We start from the raw sequence: 21,674 nt of genomic DNA on the forward strand, positions 1-21,674 counted from the left end.
TCACCTCTTGCCTTAGGGCACCTTGAAGCTACAGCTGGGAAATTGGGCTGTGCTGCAACACCAACAGGGGCTCAGGGGAATGGGCTCCTCCAGACAGCAAAATCCTGTTTCCAACCAGCCTCAAGTGAACCAGGATGATGGAAAAGCTCCTGCTAAGTGCATGGAGCAGAGGCAAATTTACACAAAATTTCTGTTTCAGCACAGGAATTATATATAAGCACTTGCATGTTTATAATAATTAAGACATTTAAGCCTCTGGAAGACACCAGCTTGAGTGCCAAGCAACAAATTCTTACTTGTGAGCTTACAAAAGCATTGGAGTAAGTTGGAACAAGTTGCCTGGAAACTTATGAGGTATATCTATTTAAAATCAATCAATCAAACAAACGAACGAATTTCAAAACACCTATTTTATTAGTATTTTGTAGCTTCTATATTAAAAAAAATAAAAAAAAGGTTTTGATTTTGTCAGCATCCTTGTATCTGCACGTTACAACACCTGGGGAAAGACCAATAGAGAGAATTTTGTTAGTACTTTCCAAACACGAACCATCACAAAATTCTATGCAAGCTTAACACGCAGCAGCCAGAGTTGCTTCCAGTCTAAACGAGTTCAGCCTCCCCTCATTAACACAGTTTTTGTCAATCAACTGTATTACTGTCAAGACAACATTTTTTTCAGTTTCCCAAGACATTTAAGTGCACAATAAAATCATATCTGCACACAAATTATGCTTCAAACTTCAGTAATTCATGTCACAGGAATTTGAAATGATGCAGACTCGTGTGGTTCACAATACTCCAGAACAGGACCCAGCCAAGTCCCTGCCAGCCTGCTGCTGCTTACCAGCATTGCTGAGTTTGATTCAAATATAATTCACTCAGGCCATCTGACAGCAGTTTGTAGTTGAACTATGAGCTTGCTGCATTATCAGAAAAGCTGAGAGTGACAAGGCCAGTCCTATTCCAGCCTTGAGTGACCCAGGCAGGACAGATCACACAGGGCTAAGAAATTCTTCCTGTCATCTGTAAAGAACTGGAGGCAGCAAAATGAGAAATTTGAGGCTCCCCAAGCCAACGCTGTGAACAGTTCTAGTGCTGTTTTCACCTCAGTTACTGGTTCATTTTCTCCTCTGTCTTCTTTCAGAAGGATGAATAATGTTTCAGCCTAAAGAAAAGAAATGGAGAGATTTAAAACTTCTCAGTAATCTATTGAGGGGACAACACAAAGAAACAACAGCTCTTCAGCAGTGTCACCTGAGTATCCTCAGTTAATCTGAAACATTGATGCAGTAAAAGATAGCAAACATCCATCTGCTAGAATTACTTAAGTGTCATTATAATATGCAGTTCAAGTTAAAATGAAGGACAAATCACAAGATTTTGTCAGGAATATTTCTATAAATTTTCCCCTGTCCATCTTAGTAAATCACTAAAGTCTCATCTTAAGATTAAGCAGTTTTTCAAGCACCATGAAGTTGTGAGTTGAAAAAAAAATATTCCTGCTTAGAGTTAGCACTGCTCCTCACCCCTGACCACACCAGCAGGAGAGGAAAACAAAAAGGTATGGAAATGGTGTATTGCATAATCAGACAAACAACAGGAGTTGGTTTGTTTTCTGTTCTCCAGCACGGAAAGCCAACTCCACATTCAAGTAACTCACTGGGTGAAATTCAGATCAGGAATCACTTTATCACTTAAGAGTCATCTGGCCCATCTTACCAAACACAAATGTGTTATCTGGGATTAATGGACCCAACTTAGTACCTACCTAAATAACAAAGCCTTGCCTTTGTTATTTGCTACAGAGAAATATCCACTTCTGGGAGAGAAGTCCATGGACTGAGTAAGATAAATCTGTTTTCTTCTGAACACTGGGAAGTTTGAGAATACAGTATATGAAGGAAGGTGCACCTATTGAGAAACAGGTCAGGATTTAAAGTTAGGGAAAATCCACTAAAAATAAAATATAAATCTATAATTGAAGCTCAACGCTAAGTTCAAATGTTCAGTTATACTCCTACCCTACCTGACTCTACATATAGAATTCTACTGGAGAAAAGGAGCAAGGAACCATGGAACCAGTTATAGCAATTCTCAGGCCTACAAATCCTCAGATGAACTCAACAGTTCCACTGTTGGTCAGAATTCCGATAAGGGTGGCAAAAAAAAAAAAAAAAAAAAAAAAAAAACAACAAAACAACAAAAAAAAAACCACCACCATAGTAAGAAGGTTACAGTTACCACATTTGTTGCTGAGTTCTATTTACAGCACTGAAACAGAATCACAGACTAGTTAGGCTGGAAGGGACCTTAAAGTTTTCATCCATTTCCAACCCCCTGCTATGGGCTGGGACACCTTCCACTAGACCAGGTTGCTCCAAGTCCTGTCCAACTTGGCCTCAAACACTTCCAGACATTTTAGAGGGCATTTTAAGAAGGTAAAAAGGTAAACTAAACTACAAAATGTTATTTTCAGAGCAACTTCCCTAAAGAAAATAAAATTATATTCTTGTAAATGCAGAGTGTCTTGGCCATGTCCTGATCTGGTTGGTCCAGTACCATTTGCAGTATCTGTATCTGCTTCATATCAGATTATTATTATTATCATGTCACCAGCAGTATTTTAGCAAGATATAAAAGAAATATTGCAATAAAGAAGCAGAACATACCAATTTGACAGCCTCATCAGTGTCGCGGGAAGCCACTGCCAAAATCTCTGTGGTGGGATTAAAGGTCACACAGGTGGCAGAAGTAACAAGGCTCATTATGGCTTTAACTGGTTTAGGATGGTTTTCTTTGAGGCAGGCATCAGTGGTGTATAAATTTACAACTCCAGAAGATGAACTAAAGAACAGAAGGAACAAATAGCATACAAAATGTGACATTTCAGTACATATTGCCTTGTTAACTATAGCCACTACTCATCTGAAAACGTAATTTCCAATTATTTACTGAAGTTTGCAATAATGTTTTGTTGGGAGCTTGATTTTCCTTTGGAGTTTATAACAATATTTAGTGGAGGGGTTTAAGTTTTTGCTGGTTTGGATTTTCTTTTCACTTATAAAATAAGATATCAAGGTGGAGAACCTTGATGAGCCCATCTCTTACCAGAATGAATTCAAAGCAAGGAGAGCAAGGTATCAAAATATTCTGAAATAATACAAGTTTTTTATTCTGGATTTTTTTAATAGCTGTAGCATAAGCTCACTTTAAAATCCTATTCTACAGTGAACTAGGAAAATATATATTGTACTCCTGTATTTATTTGCTATTCTCATTTAAAAGAATCCAGACACTGGCTGAAACTGCATCTCAATAAATTTGGAGAAACAGTTTCTGCTTGTGGCTTTGAGGCCCCTTTTGGAAGGCTAACATGCTGCCTGCCTTGCAGGAGACAAATTCAGAGTACAGGGAAGAGAACTAGAAAAGGAAGACCCTGAATCAACATTCCTGTTACAGAATTTGGGATTTTAGTCAGTGTGATTTCAAAATTAACTGCTGAACCCATACAAGGCAATAGTAATAGCAGTATCACTCCTATTGTTTTAGGTGGACTAAGGTATTTTATATTTACACAGAAAAAAGTAAATTATTATCATAAGACAGGTAATATTAATCTATTAATGTCTACTCGAAGCTTATTAGAACCAAACCATGTTCCTACATTCTCAGCAGCCACCCATAAGTTCATTGAAGAGCTTCAAAATGAGAGCAGAAGAAGCTGTCAAGGTTCACTTACCCACATGCCACATACTGGTTATTTTTTGAAATAGCAATGCACTTTCCTTCCAAAGAACCTTCATCTTCAAATCTGTGTAGACACTTTCTACTTCTCACATCCCAAATGAAAACTTCGCCTTCCTCTGGTTGCAGAATGAAGGATATTAGAGAAAACACACAAACACATCACTTTGTTGGTCCATTTTGTTAAAATAAATTTAGTTAGAAGACAAGTAGAAGTTCATTTACAACTATCAAATATAGGGTATTTAAAAAATCTCCAACAATTAAAGGCATACTACAATAGTTAATTCCATTCTTTAATGATTGATCACTTGGATGTATTTTTAGGTGAGATGCTAGCCTAAATTTTTAAAATTATTTTTCTAAAACGGTAAGTGACTTCTAAGAACTCATTCAATTTAAATGGAATTATGATTAGAGCTGCTGGAACACTCACTTGAATAGCTGTATATTTTACTGCTGTCTGGGGTGAAAGCAGAGGCAGTGCACCTTCCATTCACCTTCATAGTGCCGATCAGCTCTTTTGTCTGGAGGATGAAGAACAATGCTGACAGAGATTCTACCAAAAATCTACAGAAAAGTTGTTTCCTGTCCCACAAAAATCTTAAATTAGCTACCCTGGCATTCAGAGAACAACATCAACATTTTCTGTGCCTGCAGAGCAGAGCACAAGTTCCTGAGTCCAGCTGCAGCTGGATCAACAAACACTTGTCTGCTCCCTCACTAAAGGGCCTGAGTTATACAAAACTGAACTTTCTCCTTTAAAAGCATTTTTCCCTGTGAAAGTTTAAAACACATTCACCTGCCATCATAAGGCCTTTTAAAATTCAGCTGAAAGACTGCTCTGTGCATTATGAATTAGTGTTCAGCATGATTCATGAACAGGGTACAGCAGCATGTACTAGCATGACTCCCAAAAAAAGCAGTCCTATATTTCTGGCACCTCCAGATGCCTGTTCCCATGCTGTTTCCACTCCTTTTGCCAGCACAGCTCTTGTGCAAGCAGCTGAAATGCAGCACTGACACACGACTTCTTCCAGCTGAAAACTCAATGGGGCTGCTCTGCACTCCACCAGCCCCATGGAGCTGCAGCACAAAGTCTCAGAGCCCAAAGTAATTCCCTAAAGCTGCAGTGGGCTCATTCAGCAGCACATTTTTGAGGGCTGTCACAATATGTGCCATACCTTGGCTTCAGCTGAAAGTTAGATTGCCTTGCAGGTGAGATAAAAGCAGATTCAAAAGGGAAAAGGCACCAAGGAAGTGAAACTACATGAACCATGCAGAGAGAGTACCTTCATGGACAACAAATGAAGGTAACCTGAAGTTCCAATTAGCAGCATAAATGATCCATCCGGAGAGAGTTCAAAGTTTCTGAGAAATTTTTCCTCCACACCTTTAAAAAGAGATTTCAAACTTGAAATTGGTATAATTTATTCTTTGCCCTCAACATTTAGAGGTAGGATGAATATGACTAAGACCTGACTCCACTTTAGCTTTTCATTTCTGCAATATGCTGTCACAGAGAGGCTGAACTCAACCTTGCTCATGTGTGATCATTAATATCCCAGACAAATTAACAGTAAAAGTACTTTATTTCCTTGAAGACAAGTTAAAAATACAACCCCCCAATAATTCACTGCACTTCCTCTTAAAGCAAATTCATGTGCCATCTCACAGCTTCAACTGTGCCCAGGCACTCAGAGCTGCAAAACATACCTCGTACTTTTGGGATAGGGATGATACTCCCAGCTATCATGTCATACACAAAGAACAGGCTGTGATGAGTACCAGTGGCTATAACTTGTTCTCCATCCACACTGAAACGAGCCTTATAAATTGGAAAATTCTCTAAATAGATGCTCTGTATTTTTGGGTTCCTTACACCATCCACCTTCAAAAAGAAAGTAACAAACCAAGTTGTCATATTGAGGAATATATCAGATACTTTTACAGAGAAAAATCATACCAAGTTCTCAGCTGAGACAGAAGCAGTAAGAGATACACCACTGTGAAGCCTTAAACTCTTCCTCTGTCCTACAAATGATCTGGTTCTTAGCTCCTTCACCTCATGTAACAGATACTACCTGCCTTTCTGAGAGAACTCACACCTCCTGCCCTTCCTCATCTTGCCCATGCTTTGTTCAAAGAATCACTCATATTGTGCTTTTTCTAAATTGAAACATCTGCTCTGATTTGGGTGTTCTTGCAGCTCTGTGGAAATATTTCATTCCACTTGTATCTGACTATTTCAGTGATCCTGGTACATGCTAAAAGTTCCTAAATAAAATTAGGATCTTCAGTTTTCAGAGGAGCAGGGCAGTGTCTAAGGATGAACACCTTCTTTCTGCAGCACAGGGTCTCCATCCTCAACAAGATTTCACAGCAATTTTACAGTCTCAAAGCAAAGTGGGCTGAGCCCCCCACTACAGGCTCCCCAAACAACTTAGGAACAAAGAAACCTCATTTTTAAACACAAATCTTCAGCTAAAAACTCTGAGACAAAAAGTTTGCCAGTACTCTGCATGTGCTTGGTGTGAAGTCACAGGTGGAAATTCCTCCCAAGATGCCTTCAACCAAGGAATTTCCATTGTAACCACAGACATTACATCCAGTGTGCAGAGGAAGAGAGAAAACAAAAACTACCACTCCAGGCTATTTCATGTATGTACACTCAAAAAAAAAATAAATTCTATGTTAGTGACCATTTGCAGAGTGCAAACTGAGGTTCCTCACCTGGAAGAGGGACACGGAGCGATCGTGCCCAGCTGTCATCACCACTTGAGCTGAAGGATGAAACTGCACTGTCACCAGTTTCCCATTGGCAAAACGTTCCTGATTTGCAGGAAGGCAGGTGCTCATCTACAAAAAAAATAGATTGTAACTGACAGTTAAAAAAACCCTCAACAATCACTTATGCTGCTGTTTCCTGAATAAAAAGCCAATTACTCTTTATGCCACAAGACCTCAAGCCCTGTGATGAAGTTTTGGGCAGTATGAGGTGAGCAGAGCACACACAGCCTGTTCAGGGAGCTTCTCCAATGCAAACACAGGCTGAACTCACCAGCCCTTCTACTTGCTTTACTAATGAGTGTAAAACCAGCTGCATTCTCACTTATCTCAGACATCTGTAGAAGACACTCTGAGAAATACTAATTTAAGGCTGTTTTCTTAAAGATCATTTCAGTAGTTTTAAAGTTGTGGGAGAATTCCATCCTCTCTCTGCAGAAATTAAATTCCTACTACAAGATGCTATTTAGAGTGCAGAAAATTCTTACATCAAACAATCCACCTCAGTTTATCATTTTACGCTTTCACGTGAACTTATCCTCTAGTCACAGAAACAAATTGACAGAATCACTAATTTTATACACAACAAGAGTCAAAGTGTGCACTCAATTCCAATGAAAGTGAAAAGATAAGGTTTGTCTTTACCTTCAAAATCCCTCTTGGCAGAGCCTCTGAAGTCGTTATGAAATTGCCGGTCCTGCGCAGCAGATCATCATCTTCATCACTGTCACCTCATTAAACCAAAGCACATGGGAACAGCTAATTGCACAAACACCCCACATCAACACATTCCCCACTGAAATGAATTAAAGCACACTGAAGGAACAAAGCTGACGTGGCCAGCATATTATCACACTACTGAAACTGAGAAGACATCAAAAGCAATTCTCTTTTAGCAAAGGAACAGGGAACCACAGAAACATTTATCAGAATAATATTGGACATATTTACTATCACTCGAAGTCCTTCTGGATTTCTTCCTGTGTTCTAGATCAGCCCAGGCAGGAACTCCTCCCATGGCTTGCTGAAAGCTTATGAGAAAAGAGGAAAACAAAAAACCATAACTTTTGTGAGACAACAATATCCTTCTATCTGTTAAGTACTTAGAAGAAGGACAGTCAGAATTTTGTGGGATTACTTGCACTTAAAACAGAAATCAAGTTTTTCATTTTTTTAAAAAAATTACATTGCTACAGTAACACTGGCTTTAAAGAGGCCACATAAGCACAATGGATAAAGAAGAAAGTGACTCTGAATGTCACATAAATGTATTTTAGCTCACAAAACTGTTGGGTTGGAAGGGGAATTAACCCTCTGGAGATTATCCAGTCCAATCTCCCCACGATGGCAGGGTCACCTGGAGCAGGGAACAAGGGAACATGTCCAGGTGTGTCTGGAATGTCTCTAGAGAGAAACTCCACAACTGCCCTGGGCAGCTATTCCAGTGCTCTGTCACCCTCCACAAAACAAATTCTTCCTTTTGTTGAGAGGGAACTTCTTGTGTTTTAGTTTATGGTCACTGCCCCTCGTCCTGTTCTGGTCACCACTGAAAAGAGTCTGACACCCACCTTGGAGATGAATGATCTCATCTCAATATAGTCACCCACAAAAACATTAGTGAAACTCACTGTTCTTCAAGTCTTTTCTTTAGATTTTTCTTAGTAAGCGTTGTCTCGGCATCACTTTTCATCAAATCTTTCCTGTACTTATGGGTCATGTCAACACTACAGGGGGAAAACACACAGAACACAAAGATCGTTCATACCAGGGCCACTTCCACGCGCTCCCAAGTGTGATATGTAGTTCCTATCCCCCAACCTGAACTTACTTTTCCTCGACTTCATCATCCTCATCCACCCAAGCCGGCTTTTTGGGCAGTAAATCACCTTTCGCTTCATTTTCCACCTCCGAATCGCTGGACTCTTCCTGGACGCCTCCCCCCTGTGCAGCAGTAACCTGAAGAGAACGGAAGGGGCCGTGTGAGCGGACACAGGGCTCGGGGCGGGCAGCGAGCGGGCGGGCCGCAGCGAGCCCCGACCCCCGCCCGGGGCCGGGCAGGGCCCGAGCCTGGATGTGCCGTACCCGTCGGGGCCCGGCCAGGCGCCGCAGCAGCTCGTCCTCCTCCACCTTGAGGCTGTCACCGAATACCAGCTCCTCCAGCTCCCGCTCGGCGCCCGACGCGGAGCCCAGCGCCTTCAGGTGACGGTCGCGCCGCGCCGCCTCGGCGGCCGCCGCCTGTTTCGCCGTGACCGGGAGCCGCTTCGCCGCCCGCTTAGGTTTCGTCATCTTGGCCGCTTTGGTCGCTTTAGATACTTTCTTCGCGGCCTTCATTCTGGGCGCTTTCCCCGCGTTTACCGCTCCCGGCTCCAGCGCCGCCGCCGCCGGCCGCCGCATCGCTCAGCGGAACCGGAACCGGAACACGTGCGCTGGTCACGTGACCCGGGCCTGGCCCCGCCCCCGGCCGCGATAGGTTCATGCTGCCCACGGCCCCGCCCCCTTGTGATGAAGGCCCCGCCCCCGGCGGGGACCCGTGATCACGTGACTCCTTTCTTCGCCTCCCTTTGCCCCCACGCCCCCGCCCATCCCGAGTTCCACGTGACGCGGCCACGGCTGGACCACTCCATTGCGAGCCCGCGGGGGGATCCCCCCACCCGTGAGGCAACACGCGTGCCTCACCGGCTGCTCATCGGTCTCTCACAGGGACATCCCATGCGCACTGCCACTCTCTGGCAGACACGGCTGCTCTTACCCTCCGCGGTCCCCGCCTTGGTGCGGTGCGCCCACCCCCGGTAACGAATGAGTTCGCCCAGAGCGGGGGGGATACGGCGGTGGGGCCGCCCCCCGCAGCCCGATACTGGCGGGGGCGTGTCCGCGCCTGCGCACCTCTGCGCTCGTGTTGTTGATGTCCCGGCGGCCGCGGTCGGTCCCGGACGGTCCCCGGCGCTCGGAGCGGCTGAACTGCCCGGCCCGCCCCCGCCCCGCCGGGCCCGGCCCCCGCCGCGGGCACCCGCAGCGCCCAAGCCCCTGGGGCTCGGAGGCAGCAGGCGGCTCCTGCCCATGAGGGCCTGATGGAAAACACAAAGGAGCTGGTGAGCACCGGAGCCCGCGGGAGGCGCGGCCGCGGCGGCCCCGCGGAAGCCCCGGCGCCTGAGGGGGGAGCGGCGCGGGCTGAGGCGCGGGCGGGGGCTGAGCGAGCCCCGGTGCCCGTGAGCGGGAGGCGGCCCGCGGTGTGTGGGAGGGAGCCCGGGCCAGCCCCGGGGCTTGTGCCGGCCCTGGGCGGGCTCTCCGGGGCCGCTGCTCGGGGCCGGGGCTGGCGGGCTCTGACAGGGCACGTGGGGGGCACGCCCGGACCCCTTTGTTGCGGCCTGCCTGTGCGGGCTCGGGTTTTGTTCTTCCCCTCTCTTTCCTCCTGCCTTGGAGAAAAGTTTGAGCGCATCCCGCTGCTCCGCTGTAGTGCCGGGTTTTAGCAACTTCCTCCTGTAGTTCTAGCCTTTAAAGTTCAGTTTTCCAGCGTGCTCGTGTGAAGTGCTGGAGTGTTTTCTTACATGTCAGCGCTTCGGAAGTTTGGGCTCCTTTGCGGCCACTTCCCCCCTCCCGTGCAATTTTTATGGCTTCTGATATTGTGACTTTGGTCTCTTTGTAAGGAGTAGTAAACTCGTGAAGCGAGTTTCACTTTGAGGTTGTAGCTGGAAATGTTTGAAAGTGTAGCAATTTCTGCCCGGCCTGGCTTTGAAAATTAGAAGTCTAGCTACAAAGCATATGTTGATTATGTTAGAAATTCTATGTGTGAAAAGTAAATTATTTTAAACTGTGGCTGGTAACTGTTGCTGTTTTTCAGATCTAAACCTAGTCAAAGCTGAAAGCTGCAGGGCGATCTGTTCTATTTTGAGTTAAAAATATTTTGCAGGTTTGAATTCCTGCACTTACCTATTTATTGAATTCCACAGTTTGATTTTGACTTTAAAGGAATGGAATAAGGCTATAAGAGTCTAATCTGGAGCCTTTAATGGGAACTGAAACATATTTCCTTGAGAAGGCAGTAGAACTTGGCAGGTCAATTGTCTTTACTCATTCCTTCAGCCTAGGCATCGTTTTAGGAAGTGTGTAACACAGGCTGTAGGAGACTATGCAGAGGGATCTTGTCTCTCAGGAATAGTTTAGGTGGTGTTCTTGAGGACATGTGCCCTTGTGCAAATGCAGAAAGATTGCAAACTGGAAATAAGAATTCTTTTCATTATTCCTTAAAGAGAGGTGCCTCTGGCAGCAGCAGAGGTGCCTCTGGTAACGTGCACAAAAGTTGCCTCTCACTGGGTTTCATTTCTCTTACCTTCTAAAATTTGATTTAATTTTGCAAGGCTTTTCATATCTTCTGCAAACCACTACTGCATTTCTTCACTCCTCAGGTAAGTTGGTACACACTGGGCATGTGGGATCATTTGCTGAATCTGGCTCTGAGCATGTGAAATGAATTCAGGTGTTGAAGACTTGGGGTTTGGGTTGGTGGTGGTTTTGGGGTTCTGTACATTTAAATGTGTTATTCTGTTTGGGTTTTTCGTTTTTTGTTTGGTTGTTTTAGTGGTAACACAGTGTTTAAAGTGGAATATTTGCCTCTTCCAGATACCCCAGTAAGGGCTTTGTAGAAACGTAATGGAGTTTGTAACAGATTTTTAGTTTTATCAAAACTCAGATATTTCACGTATTAGTCATCACACCCCCCTCCAAAATTTCCTGCTAATGTGATATATTTTTTTATGAAAGAGTCTCCCCTCTTGTGTGAAACCCCCTGGGGAAGAGGCTATGGACAAAACCATTGGCAAACAGCAGAAACTGGCTTCAGACAAAATGCTGTCATACATAGCAAATGAAGAGACAGGAAAAAACATTTCTGTAATTTTCCAGCAGAGATTTTACTTATAATAAAAGTGGAAGGCACATTTCCAGATAGAGGTGAGTTGTTTATATAAAAAAAGTAAGTTTGGTTGGTTCTGATTTCCAAGAATCCCAAGATGTTTAGCTTTGGGGTTTTTTGTTTGTTTGTTTTTAATGAAAGCTTAAAATGTGTTTTCTTTAAATTGGTACCATGGTTGAATTTCTTTTTTGGTTGTGTTCTGAGGCACAATTAAGCTTCAGTTCAACAGGGACAAGCTACTATTCTGTTGTAAATTATTTTGGTCCACTTGCATTTAGAAGAGTTGTAATAAATTAGTTCTGTTGTAGTGTTTCCTTAACATCCAGAGCTGAAACTAAGTTTGTAGCATAAAGCATCAACGAACTTTTGAAAACAAAATCTATGCATCAAATTTAAGTCGAACTTGGAAATACCTTTGGATCCGTTAAGGATCTGTGATTAAAGTCAATCTGTCTTACTTTAGACCCTTGGCTTGAAGGTTGTGGTGACCTTATTGTTGGACTGAGATCCCTTCTGTCCCATTTGGAGGGGTTGGAGATGAATACAGGAAGTGCTGGTGTACCTTTGCTGAGCTACAGCTCTTGTACTCCAAGCTCCAAATTGCTGCCATTCTGAATTAAAGCCCCAGATTGAATTAAAAAGTAGTAACAGCAACCATTTGGAGTGGTTTGAAACCTTTCTGTGGCTGTTTTGGATCATCCTCTTGTGGCCAGCTGTACTTACCTGGGAGCAGGAGGTTTGGTTACGTAGTAATGTGGTGTTTTCCTTGCAAGTTTTTACCTTCAAAACTCTTTTGCATAAATTTTGCCGATGCTTGAGCGTAGTCTTCGTCAAGACACTAAAGCTATTTCATGAGTAAGTGTTTGATGTCTAAATAACATGAAATGATTTTTGGTTTTGCCATGGATTGCTCACTCTTTGTGCCCACTTTTTTGTGTTGTAAGAGTAGATACTACACTCAAAGAATGCTATAATGTGTTGATCAAATTCAATGTATGTGTGTGTGTGTATAAAAACGTATGTTAAGAGTGAGAAACTGGTTATTTTCTTACTTGTTTAGAGTTGCCCTCCTGCTCTCAGGGAAACCAGTTTCCTTAACTGTATTATTTTTCATACTATTTGCCTTATGTAATGCTTAATTAAGAGTATTTCTTAAAAATACTCCGTTGTCAAGTATTCACAGGGAGGACAGGAAGAACAGGAAAATGGGAAGTTGGGCAGAATAAGAAGGCAGTTCTTAAGAGTTCCTTTCTCCACCCATCCCTTCAATAAAGAAAAGTATGCAAGAAACCCCCTGAGCAAATAGTGCAGGGTAATTTGCCAGAGCTTCATTTCACAGTGCTCTGACTGAAAACCTCTGATGAGGAACCAGTAATCTTATTAGGAAAATAAGCCTTAGCCAAAATGCCTGAAAGTTTGTCTTGTTCTTTTGTTTGTGTATTACTTATGCTTAATGTACAGAGAGACTCTGTTAATGGAGTAGTTACTCGAGCTGCTGCTGCTCTTTTGGCATTAACCAGCTGCAAGGTTCTGTTTTACAGCAAGTCAGGCTCCTGCTCCGAGCAGTTTCTGTGGATAGACAGGAGGTTATTCCCAGTTTTGTTAGAAATCAAACACTGATTGGGTTGTGTTTTGAGGAAAAGATCATCTTCTCAGTATGAATTTTGGTGCTAGGTCCAGCTTGGAAGAGTAGGAAACTGGTTTGATGTTGATTTGAGGATTGAGGTTTTTTTTGCACACCTGTTTTCAAGTCCAAGGCCCTGCAGCTGCTGTGGGGAGACGCTGGTTTGGACAGACAAGATGTTGCTGTCATCTGTGGAGCCTGAAAGGACTCATCAAGAATTGCTTGTCTTTCACGTGCCTAGAAATGACTTCAACATTATTTGCTCCATCACCTCACCAGGGATAAGATGGGGCTCTTTGACCTGTCATTTCCTGGGTTCTCCTTTTGCCTTTTCCAAAGATAGGAGGGATAACAACAAAGGGACAGAGAATGTGTGCATAAGGTATATGGTTCTGATTTCCTGGTATCTCTTATGAGGGCACCAATAATGTATTAGAGGCCACCAGCACTTCAGGAACTGTTGATGAGATGGTTGAGAGGTTCTGGAAAAGGATTGAGGCCCTAGAAAATCAGAAAGGGGGAAATTTTGTAATTAATTTTTGAAAGAAAAAGGTGGAACCAATTTAGCAAGAACTCAGCAGGAATTGCAGGCTGCTGCTGTACCAAAGCCCCTGCTTTATCTTGTTTATAATTGTTTTTGAGGGATATATTGTCCTTTTTGTTAAGATATGTCTTTGACCTTTGAATTCAAAGCAATGCTCCAACTTTTTTCACTTCCAGATGTTAGAGCTCCTTTTCTTTTGTTCTCCTGAATCCTGCAGGAAGGGTTGTTGAAACTTCCTCATGTTCACTTATTTCTACAAATTCTGTGCTCTAACAGGAGTTGAAAAGAATTTCTGTGGTGCTTAATTTAAAAATAGAAGTGATTTTGAGTACCTTTGAGAGCATTTTGAGTAGTTTCCCCAATTGCAATGCAGGTAATAACTACAAGTTAATGTTAAGAATGTCCTGCATTCTTAAAAATAAATTATCTGGCAAATGTGGTCATCTTCTGGCACAAAGCTGGGATGCAAATGTTTTATAAAAACTACGGTATTATTTTTAAATTGTAAGCAAAGCTGCTGATTTGAATTGCAGATTTGATGTTCAGTAATTTTGAGTTGGAACAATTTGGCTGAATATTAAGTAAATGGAAAGGTGATGCAGGAGATTTGTTTTGATAGTGTAGTTAAACTCAAACATTTGATGAGTGCTACTTTTGAAATGGTATAGTGCTGAAGAATGATTTTTCTTAATTGAGTGCCCAACTTTCTATTTACAAAGAGAAACTGTTTTCCTTCCTGTCTTGTGGATATTTTGGCAGAGAGCTTAGCAGTAATATTGAGGTTCTAAATGGAAATGATGCAAAAGAGCAACAGAAGGAGCCAGGTGCACTGTTTTGGTGGTCACCTTGCTCCGTGCTTCAGCTTCTGGTTCTTCACCTTCCCCCAGCTTCCCAGTTTTTCTTCCTAGCAGTGGGAGCAGAGCTGGCATTGGGAGTTGGAGGAACTGAGAATGGGCTGCACTTCAATTCCTTGTGAGCAGCAACAGCATTTCAGACCTCTGCCAGCAGACCACTGAGCAAAGTTAGCACCTTATAGGTCCAGGTTCTCAAGTCTGGAGTGCAAAGGGGATATCCTGAGACTGGCTTGTACTGCAGCCTCCATAGGACAGGTGAAGACATAGAATCACACCTTGGTAGGGGATGAGACCCTAATGTCTAAGTGGAGTCAGACCAGCTGACGTAAAGAGGATGAGGGTATGAAGAGGGAGATCCTTCTCTGGGCTCTGAAACACGAGTATTTGTCAATAAAACCCTGTAAGCATCATCGTGCTCTTGGTAGAATCACACTTTATATCTTAGCAGAGACTGGTCAAGAGAACTTAAATACTGTCAGAAATTAAGGAGCTCCTGAAATCTTGAGGAAGATGACTAGTTTTTGTCTTCTGCTCTGAAAATTCCTGTCAGTGTTGGCAGGACACTGTATCCATGGCAACATTGTGCTCAGCTTCTGCCTTAAGCTGCACACATGTGCACACACAAACAAATAAATGCGTGTTGGTGGCAGATGGGACAAGGTAACACAGGATAAGTGACACTGCTGCCAGCACAGGTCGGGGCTGGGCTTTGTGTAGCTCAGTGTTTCCTCTGACAATCCCACAGGCACCCTGATTGCTGGTTTCAGGGCCTTGAGGAAGTTGTCAGGCTGTGCTCTATCTTAAATTTGATTTGATGTAATACAATTTAAAATTTTTTTTTGGCTGAGGGATATATTCATAATTAATGTTACACTGACTTATTTTGTTGTTTTGTTTCAGAACTACTGTGTGTTAAAAGTGTTTGCCTTATTGCATAACCTTTTGTGCTTACTGGGTTTTTGGGGATTTTTTTTTTATTTTAATAATTGCATGCTAGGACTGGGTCAGCGTGGAAATGAATTTTCCCTTATATCTATTAGGAAATTCTTCCATAATAGGATTTATTTAGATTGCAGAGGAGAATATAATAAAGGGATAGCATGGCAGAGAAAGGCTTGGATGAGATCTAGCTATAAGGATGCTCAGGCATATGTTCTAGGAAAGGAATTTGGGCAACTGTGATGAAATCTTGAAGCTATGAATCGAAATGCAATTTAAGAAGGAAAAGCCCAATCACATTAGTTTTTTGTCTACACTGACTTTTAAATAAATTTAACTCCTGAAAAAGGATATTGAGCCAATGGCTTTCTTAATTTTTCTTCTGTTTTCTTGTCTGTACTTCATTTCCCTAACTTGTGCTTTTATTGTAGAATTTCTTAGTTTTCTCTTTCTTTGTTATTTCCTCTCAAACTTAGTAGATACTGTTAAAGATTATGGAAATAATATGAAACATAAAATATTTTTTTAGCTTAATGAGGGCAGCTCACATGGGAGTAGTCTTGTTTCAATAGAGCTGTGTAAGTTATTAATAAAGTGAAAATTGTCACTGTATCAAAATGCATGTGGTGGATGTGCCTCAGAAAAAGTACATCATTAATCTCTTGCTTCTTTAATGTCTTTGCTGGAAATTGCTTAACTGTCATGCCTTCTTCAAAATTGTGTGGTTTTATCCTACTAAAGATTTTTTGATTATAGAAAAACAATTACATAACAAGTTTTTTTATATATGACAGTGGTAAATTAGTCACCTTTCTCTTTTTCAGCATTTGTACAGACCCTATTGCCATAGTAACTGAGCTGTTATAATGGTTAATGTATTAATCTTCAGAACAGCCCTGTGAACTGGAGAGGTGTTCCTGCTTCACACAGGAGTCACAGACTCATAGGGGAGCTGAGTGATTTATGGATAACCCCACAAGCCAGTGAGAGCAGAGAGCCTCTCATTCCTGTTCCTGTGGTATAAGTGCCCTCTTGATTGAACTGTCTTTTCTCTGCCCAGCTTTCTCAAATGAATGGATTTTAGTGGAATTGGTTGCAGCCATCTGGAATGTGCTTATTTGCATATAAGATCTGTGTGGCTGTCAGTGTTCAGCACGTCAGGCTTAACGAACTCAAAAGATACTGAGGAAGTTAAAGTGTGGATGGCTCCTGTGTATTCTCAGTGGATTAAGAGACATGTTTTTTCTTCTTGTATATCACAACACCAAAAATTGGCCACTTTTGATTATACTAATGCTCGTGTAATTAGCAGTACATGGCTTATGTCTGTGCTGATACAGCAATGCCTTAAAATACCTGCTTTTGAAGACTGACCTGTGAAACTTTTTAAGCTTGACTTTGAAATCTTTGTATTCAGAACATTCTGCTATTCTTTGGTTTTTTGTTGTTTGGTTATCTTTAATTTGTAGACAGAACATAGTTCCCGAGTGGAAAGGAAACGCCGAGACTCGTTCGGGATGTTTGACGGTTATGATAGTTGTAGTGAGGACACCAGCAGCAGCTCCAGCTCAGATGAGAGTGAGGAGGAGGTTGCTCCTTTGCCATCCAGTCTCCCAATTATCAAGAACAATGGGCAAGTTTATACTTATCCAGATGGCAAATCTGGCATGGGTAAGTATGTGCTGGGTGAGTGTGAGGAGTTGGATATGGATGGGTTTTAGCCTGTGCTGGGTTGTGAGGGGCCCATCCCGAGGGTTGGTTCCGACTGAAAAGCAGCTAAAGGGTTGGGGTTGGTTGGTTTTGGGAGGGGGAATTGTTTGGGTTCTGCTAAAAGGAAAAAAGAGAGGGTTTGAATCCTGCTAACACGGTAGAAATAGTATGGGAACATCTGCCCTCCTGTCAGATGTGTTGTCTCTGTACATGCACGTGTGTGTTCTCATGTGCATTGGTTTTATTCTTGGAGCTTTGGGAACGATGTCAGTGTGTTCTCTCTCTGCCAGGGCATACCTTCGCTCTGCCCTTTACGTTACATATACAGTATGTTTAAATATATTTCTTCCTATACTAGGGAAACTTCATTACTGCTGCTGTATAAAACCTGGTAGTGTGTACCTGTTCACTCTTCCTTAGCTGTGAGCTGGAGGATACTAGGAAGATAAATTTAAAAGAGAAGATTTTTTTTTTTTGTTATCAGGGAAATATATTTTATGTGAAATCCCAGTGATTAGTGTAGAGCTCTCTCTGAGCAGAATTTGAGCATTTTCTCACTGGCATTAGTTGGTCTCTGAGTCTTACTCATCATAGAATGCACTGTGGGTGATGCTGTTCACCTCCAAAATATGATTCTAGCCAGAAAAAAACTTTGGTGGGCTGGGGTACTTGGGATATATAAATTTACAAATCAAACAAGAGGTCTGGTTTTATTTCAGGTGGGAAGTATTCAATATTTAGAGGAAATCAAGATTGTCATGCCCAGATTCAAAGCAGATGCTTCCTTGAGTACAGTGAAAAACCTAAAATCAGCTTGAGTTGATTTAGCTGGGTCATTCAGTTGTACCAGGGGTGAAATTAATAGGGAACAGAAAGATGCATTGTTTCACAAGTGAACTTGAGATTCTTGGTCTTTCACTGATATTGGTGGTGTTCTTTTAAATTTTTTTTCCTGTGCAATTTTCTTTGGTGTCAGACCTTCAGAAACTGATGGTACCGCCTCCAGGACCTTAATTCTGTCCTCTTTGTTCTGAATGTTTTTTATTGTGGTTTTAACTACACTCTTAACATTTTGGGCTTATTTTTCTCTCCTCTGATTAGCTACATGTGAGATGTGTGGCATGGTTGGTGTCCGGGACGCTTTTTACTCTAAAACCAAGCGCTTCTGCAGCGTGTCGTGCTCCAGAAGCTACTCCTCCAACTCCAAGAAGGCCAGCATTCTGGCCAGGCTTCAGGTAGCGGTACAGACCCCGTTTTCTTTACATCCTTTCTGTCATCTGTGGTGGTGAAATTGGGGAATTCGTACAGATGGGCTGCACGTTTTCAAGATCAGTTTCTTGGGTTGGAGGGTTTTCTTTGGAGAGTTGCAAAATAGGTTTATGTCCATTGACTTGAATTATTAATCAAATAATCATCCAGGCATGTTTGTAGTAGTCAAGAAAAGACAGAGAAATGTCAAGAAATATCATTATACCCTGTCTCAAGTTCATTGCAACAAATGCCAAGAAATTGCATTGCTGTAAGTTAGATTAAAAGTTCTTCATTTTGACCTGCTTTTGAGAGAGATTTTTTTTTTTAGGTAAACAACAGTGAATCCATAATGCTGTTCAAGTTGGGATAGGAGTACAAAAGTCATCTTTTGGACACTCCTTACTACTGGTTTTTATATTTATTTTATAATACATGTAATATATGTATGTATGCATACATATAAAATATGTAATATAATACAAGATAGCTGCCGACCTGTGGAAATTTCCTGATGGGAGTTTGCAAAGATGTTAATTACTTGGGTTGTTTGGTTTTTTTTTTAGGGTAAGCCTCCAACAAAGAAATCTAAAGTTCTACAAAAACAGCCCTTAGTGGCTAAATTAGCAGCATATGCCCAGTATCAAGCAACTTTACAAAACCAGGCAAAGACAAAAGCAGGTAACAGCATGTAAATGGAGCTGAGACAAAAACACTGAAAGATTTGTGCCTCATTAGCAGCTTCCTAACTAAAATAACTTTCCCTTAGCAGCTGTCCCTGTGGAAGGTTTCAGCTGGGGTAACTACATCAATAGTAATAGCTTTACAGCAGCTCCTGTTACCTGCTTTAAACACGTGAGTATTTCTCAGTTTGTGCTTTCCTTCTCTGTGTGTGTATGAGCGAGTCTGTGGAAGTTCTTGAATTCATTTTTCCCAAACATTCATATCCAAATATTTTTCATGATCTGTGTAATATAACTGAGTATGACTACTTCTTAGATAATTTATCTGTCCTTTGAAACCATTCTGAGCACCATCAGTTACTTTCATCATATATCCACTCTCATAAACAAAAAGGAAGGCTCTTACATACTTGAGAATTGTTTTTCTTATGTTCAAGTCACAAAATTGTCCTATGTACTACAGTGTAACAAACCAACCAAGTCAAGCTCTACTGAAAACAATTACAAAAGGCTTTTTAGATTAAGTCAGGCTTGTTCCATTGTGTTGGACTGATCTTTTTGTTACATATTTAGATTTGGGGTTTTCTTTGTTAATTTTTAGTCAGATTCTCCCTGTCTATCATGCTGCCAGGTTGTCTAGTATGGGGGAAAATGAAGGCTGTTTAGAGCTCTGAAGTTTAAAAAGTTAGTTTTCTTTGTTTTAGACAAAGACATTCTTTAATGACTGAGGAAATTAGGGGTTGGGGAAAATATTTAGAGTCTTCTATCTTTAATGTGTTAATGAAATTCCAGTAATAAGACATTAAACTGACAATTATCATATTGTCAGTACTTTCTGTCTCTGAAGTAAGAGCTATGACAGAAAGTGTTATCTCAGTATATTTTTTACTTTGAGGAGTTGAAGTGTCCTGTATTACAAAATTTTTGTTTTGCTTGAGATTGTGCTGAAAGTTGTAATCAAAATGTTTTGCTTCATGGAAGTTGTCCATGAGACAGAAGAGACATATTTTCTCTCCAGCTCAGGAATTCCTGCTGAGCCCTCTGAGCTCATAAACCAGTGGGAGTTGAGGGCTCCTGGCAGTTGGCACTTTGTGAATAGTACCCTTTATGCTCAGAGACCTCAGCTACTGCCCAGAACAGAGCCTTGTGTTAGGAGAACTTGGGGAATTTGTATTAAATTCCGCCTGCTGGAGTTAGTATGTTTGCACTTTGCTTTCATGGCTGTGTACATGTAGTAAGTGATTCCATAAGTTCACATCAAAAAGTGGAGTTTGATAACCTGAGCTGTGCTGTTGTATCTACAGATGTCTCAGGATGGGTGGCATCCTCTATTAGAGACAGCTGCAATTGTCAGGTCACTTGTAAATTATGCTCCAACATTGCATTTTATTAAAAGGAATTATATCTTCCTTTCTCACTGCTTCATTCATTCAGCTGCAGAGTGCCCCAATAATGTGAGCCAAGACCACACTCATGGTCACATTGTACCTCAAAAGTTTTCACAAGATAATGGGAACAGTGCTACCAAGTAGCTTGAAAGTCATTTATTTTCTGTCCTCATTTTCCTTTTTCATACAAGTAAAATGCAAATCCTACAGTTTTCTTTGGAGATTCCTGCTTCTTTGGTGGATATGAGTTAGTGTTATAAGGGTATGATTTGCATTTAACTTTACTGTAATTATTTCTTTGAAAAATACATTATTTAAACCAGTCAGAATCTGAAAAACAGCTCAGTGTTCTTTTGTTAGATCCTTCTCTTTGTCCCACTCCATTGATAATTAAACAATATTCTTTTTGCCTTTCTGGAAAGATTGTGTACTGTATTGCTTTGATTGGTAAAAGTTCATATTAGTTGATGTTTGTTTACCATCCATGTTCTGGATTTCATACACCAGTATGTGTGTGATAGAATACGTTAGATTTATTCTATTCAAAACCAAAGGTTTGAATTGACAGTAAAATCATGACATATCTGCCTTTAAATTCATTATTCAATAAAATATATTAAATTTATCGGTTATACTGGCTATATCTGTATGGGTATTTGATAGAGAACATTAGGATCAATATTAAAGAAAACTTAAGGGAATTATGAGATGTGAGATTTGGCTTTTTAATTATTTTTTCTGATAACCTGGTATACTTCAGTGTCTCAGTGTCTGATGTACACTTCACACATCAGTTATTCTGGTTTGGTTTTTTCCTGAGAAGTTATTTCTTCTTCAATTTAAAACAGTTACATTTTAGAATTAAAGTATGTAAATCTTGGGAAGTTCTCTCTCTTTCTATTTATGGTAAGAATTAATTGCAAAGTTTTTTGATCTGCTTTTTGTGCTTCCATGCTACCTGTATTCCAGACTTGAGTGTTGAGTTACACTAATGAAATTTAGTAGCAATAGAATGACCATGTCAGAAACTGCTTTGGTTTATGTCCTACAGGAAGCCCATGACAATGCCAGAATTCCCATTTGTGCACCTTGCAGCCTTTTTTTATTTTGTCAAATGGCATTAGTCAGGCACACAGCAGTAGCTGCTGCAAGGAAAAAAAACCCCTGAATTTAATGGGTTTAATATTGAGTTATAGCTTAATCATGTACAGTGAGCTCATTGCTGACCTGCCTTACACTTT

At 41.3% G+C, this 21,674-nt stretch overlaps 2 protein-coding genes across 13 annotated transcripts in view; one reads left to right on the forward strand and one right to left on the reverse strand.

Annotated features, from left to right (window-relative positions):
• Window positions 1-399: 399 nt before the first annotated feature.
• UTP18 (UTP18 small subunit processome component) lies at window positions 400-8,955 on the reverse strand. 2 transcript variants are annotated; one of them, XM_066331901.1, is made up of 13 exons: window positions 8,617-8,955; window positions 8,363-8,490; window positions 8,163-8,258; window positions 7,486-7,565; window positions 7,180-7,265; window positions 6,481-6,606; window positions 5,464-5,638; window positions 5,040-5,140; window positions 4,184-4,274; window positions 3,743-3,866; window positions 2,673-2,847; window positions 1,109-1,168; window positions 400-499 (listed from the first exon to the last, which is right to left on the reverse strand). In XM_066331901.1, exons 1-13 carry the CDS (start codon window positions 8,926-8,928, stop codon window positions 491-493), a joined length of 1,563 nt encoding a protein of 520 aa, XP_066187998.1. In that variant the 5' UTR covers window positions 8,929-8,955; the 3' UTR covers window positions 400-490. The 2 variants fall into 2 exon arrangements, with proteins under 2 accessions (XP_066187998.1, XP_066187997.1); XM_066331900.1 differs by having other exon boundaries at window positions 400-1,168.
• A 116-nt stretch (window positions 8,956-9,071) lies between these two features.
• MBTD1 (mbt domain containing 1) overlaps window positions 9,072-21,674 on the forward strand; it is a 35,498-nt gene continuing 22,895 nt past the window's right edge. For 2 of the 11 annotated variants that reach the window (XM_066331888.1, XM_066331898.1), the window contains exons 1-5: window positions 9,072-9,623; window positions 16,874-17,075; window positions 18,216-18,355; window positions 18,929-19,043; window positions 19,132-19,217. In XM_066331888.1, the coding sequence (XP_066187985.1) occupies window positions 9,603-9,623; window positions 16,874-17,075; window positions 18,216-18,355; window positions 18,929-19,043; window positions 19,132-19,217 (564 nt within the window). In that variant the 5' untranslated portion in view covers window positions 9,072-9,602. Of the gene's footprint in view, window positions 9,624-11,292; window positions 11,482-16,873; window positions 17,076-18,215; window positions 18,356-18,928; window positions 19,044-19,131; window positions 19,218-21,674 lie in introns of those variants that run through there. The other 9 variants (XM_066331895.1, XM_066331896.1, XM_066331897.1 and 6 more) reach the window with 8 other exon arrangements.

The sequence above is a fragment of the Sylvia atricapilla genome, chromosome 18, assembly GCF_009819655.1.
Source record: "Sylvia atricapilla isolate bSylAtr1 chromosome 18, bSylAtr1.pri, whole genome shotgun sequence".
Classification (NCBI taxonomy): Eukaryota; Metazoa; Chordata; class Aves; order Passeriformes; family Sylviidae; genus Sylvia; species Sylvia atricapilla.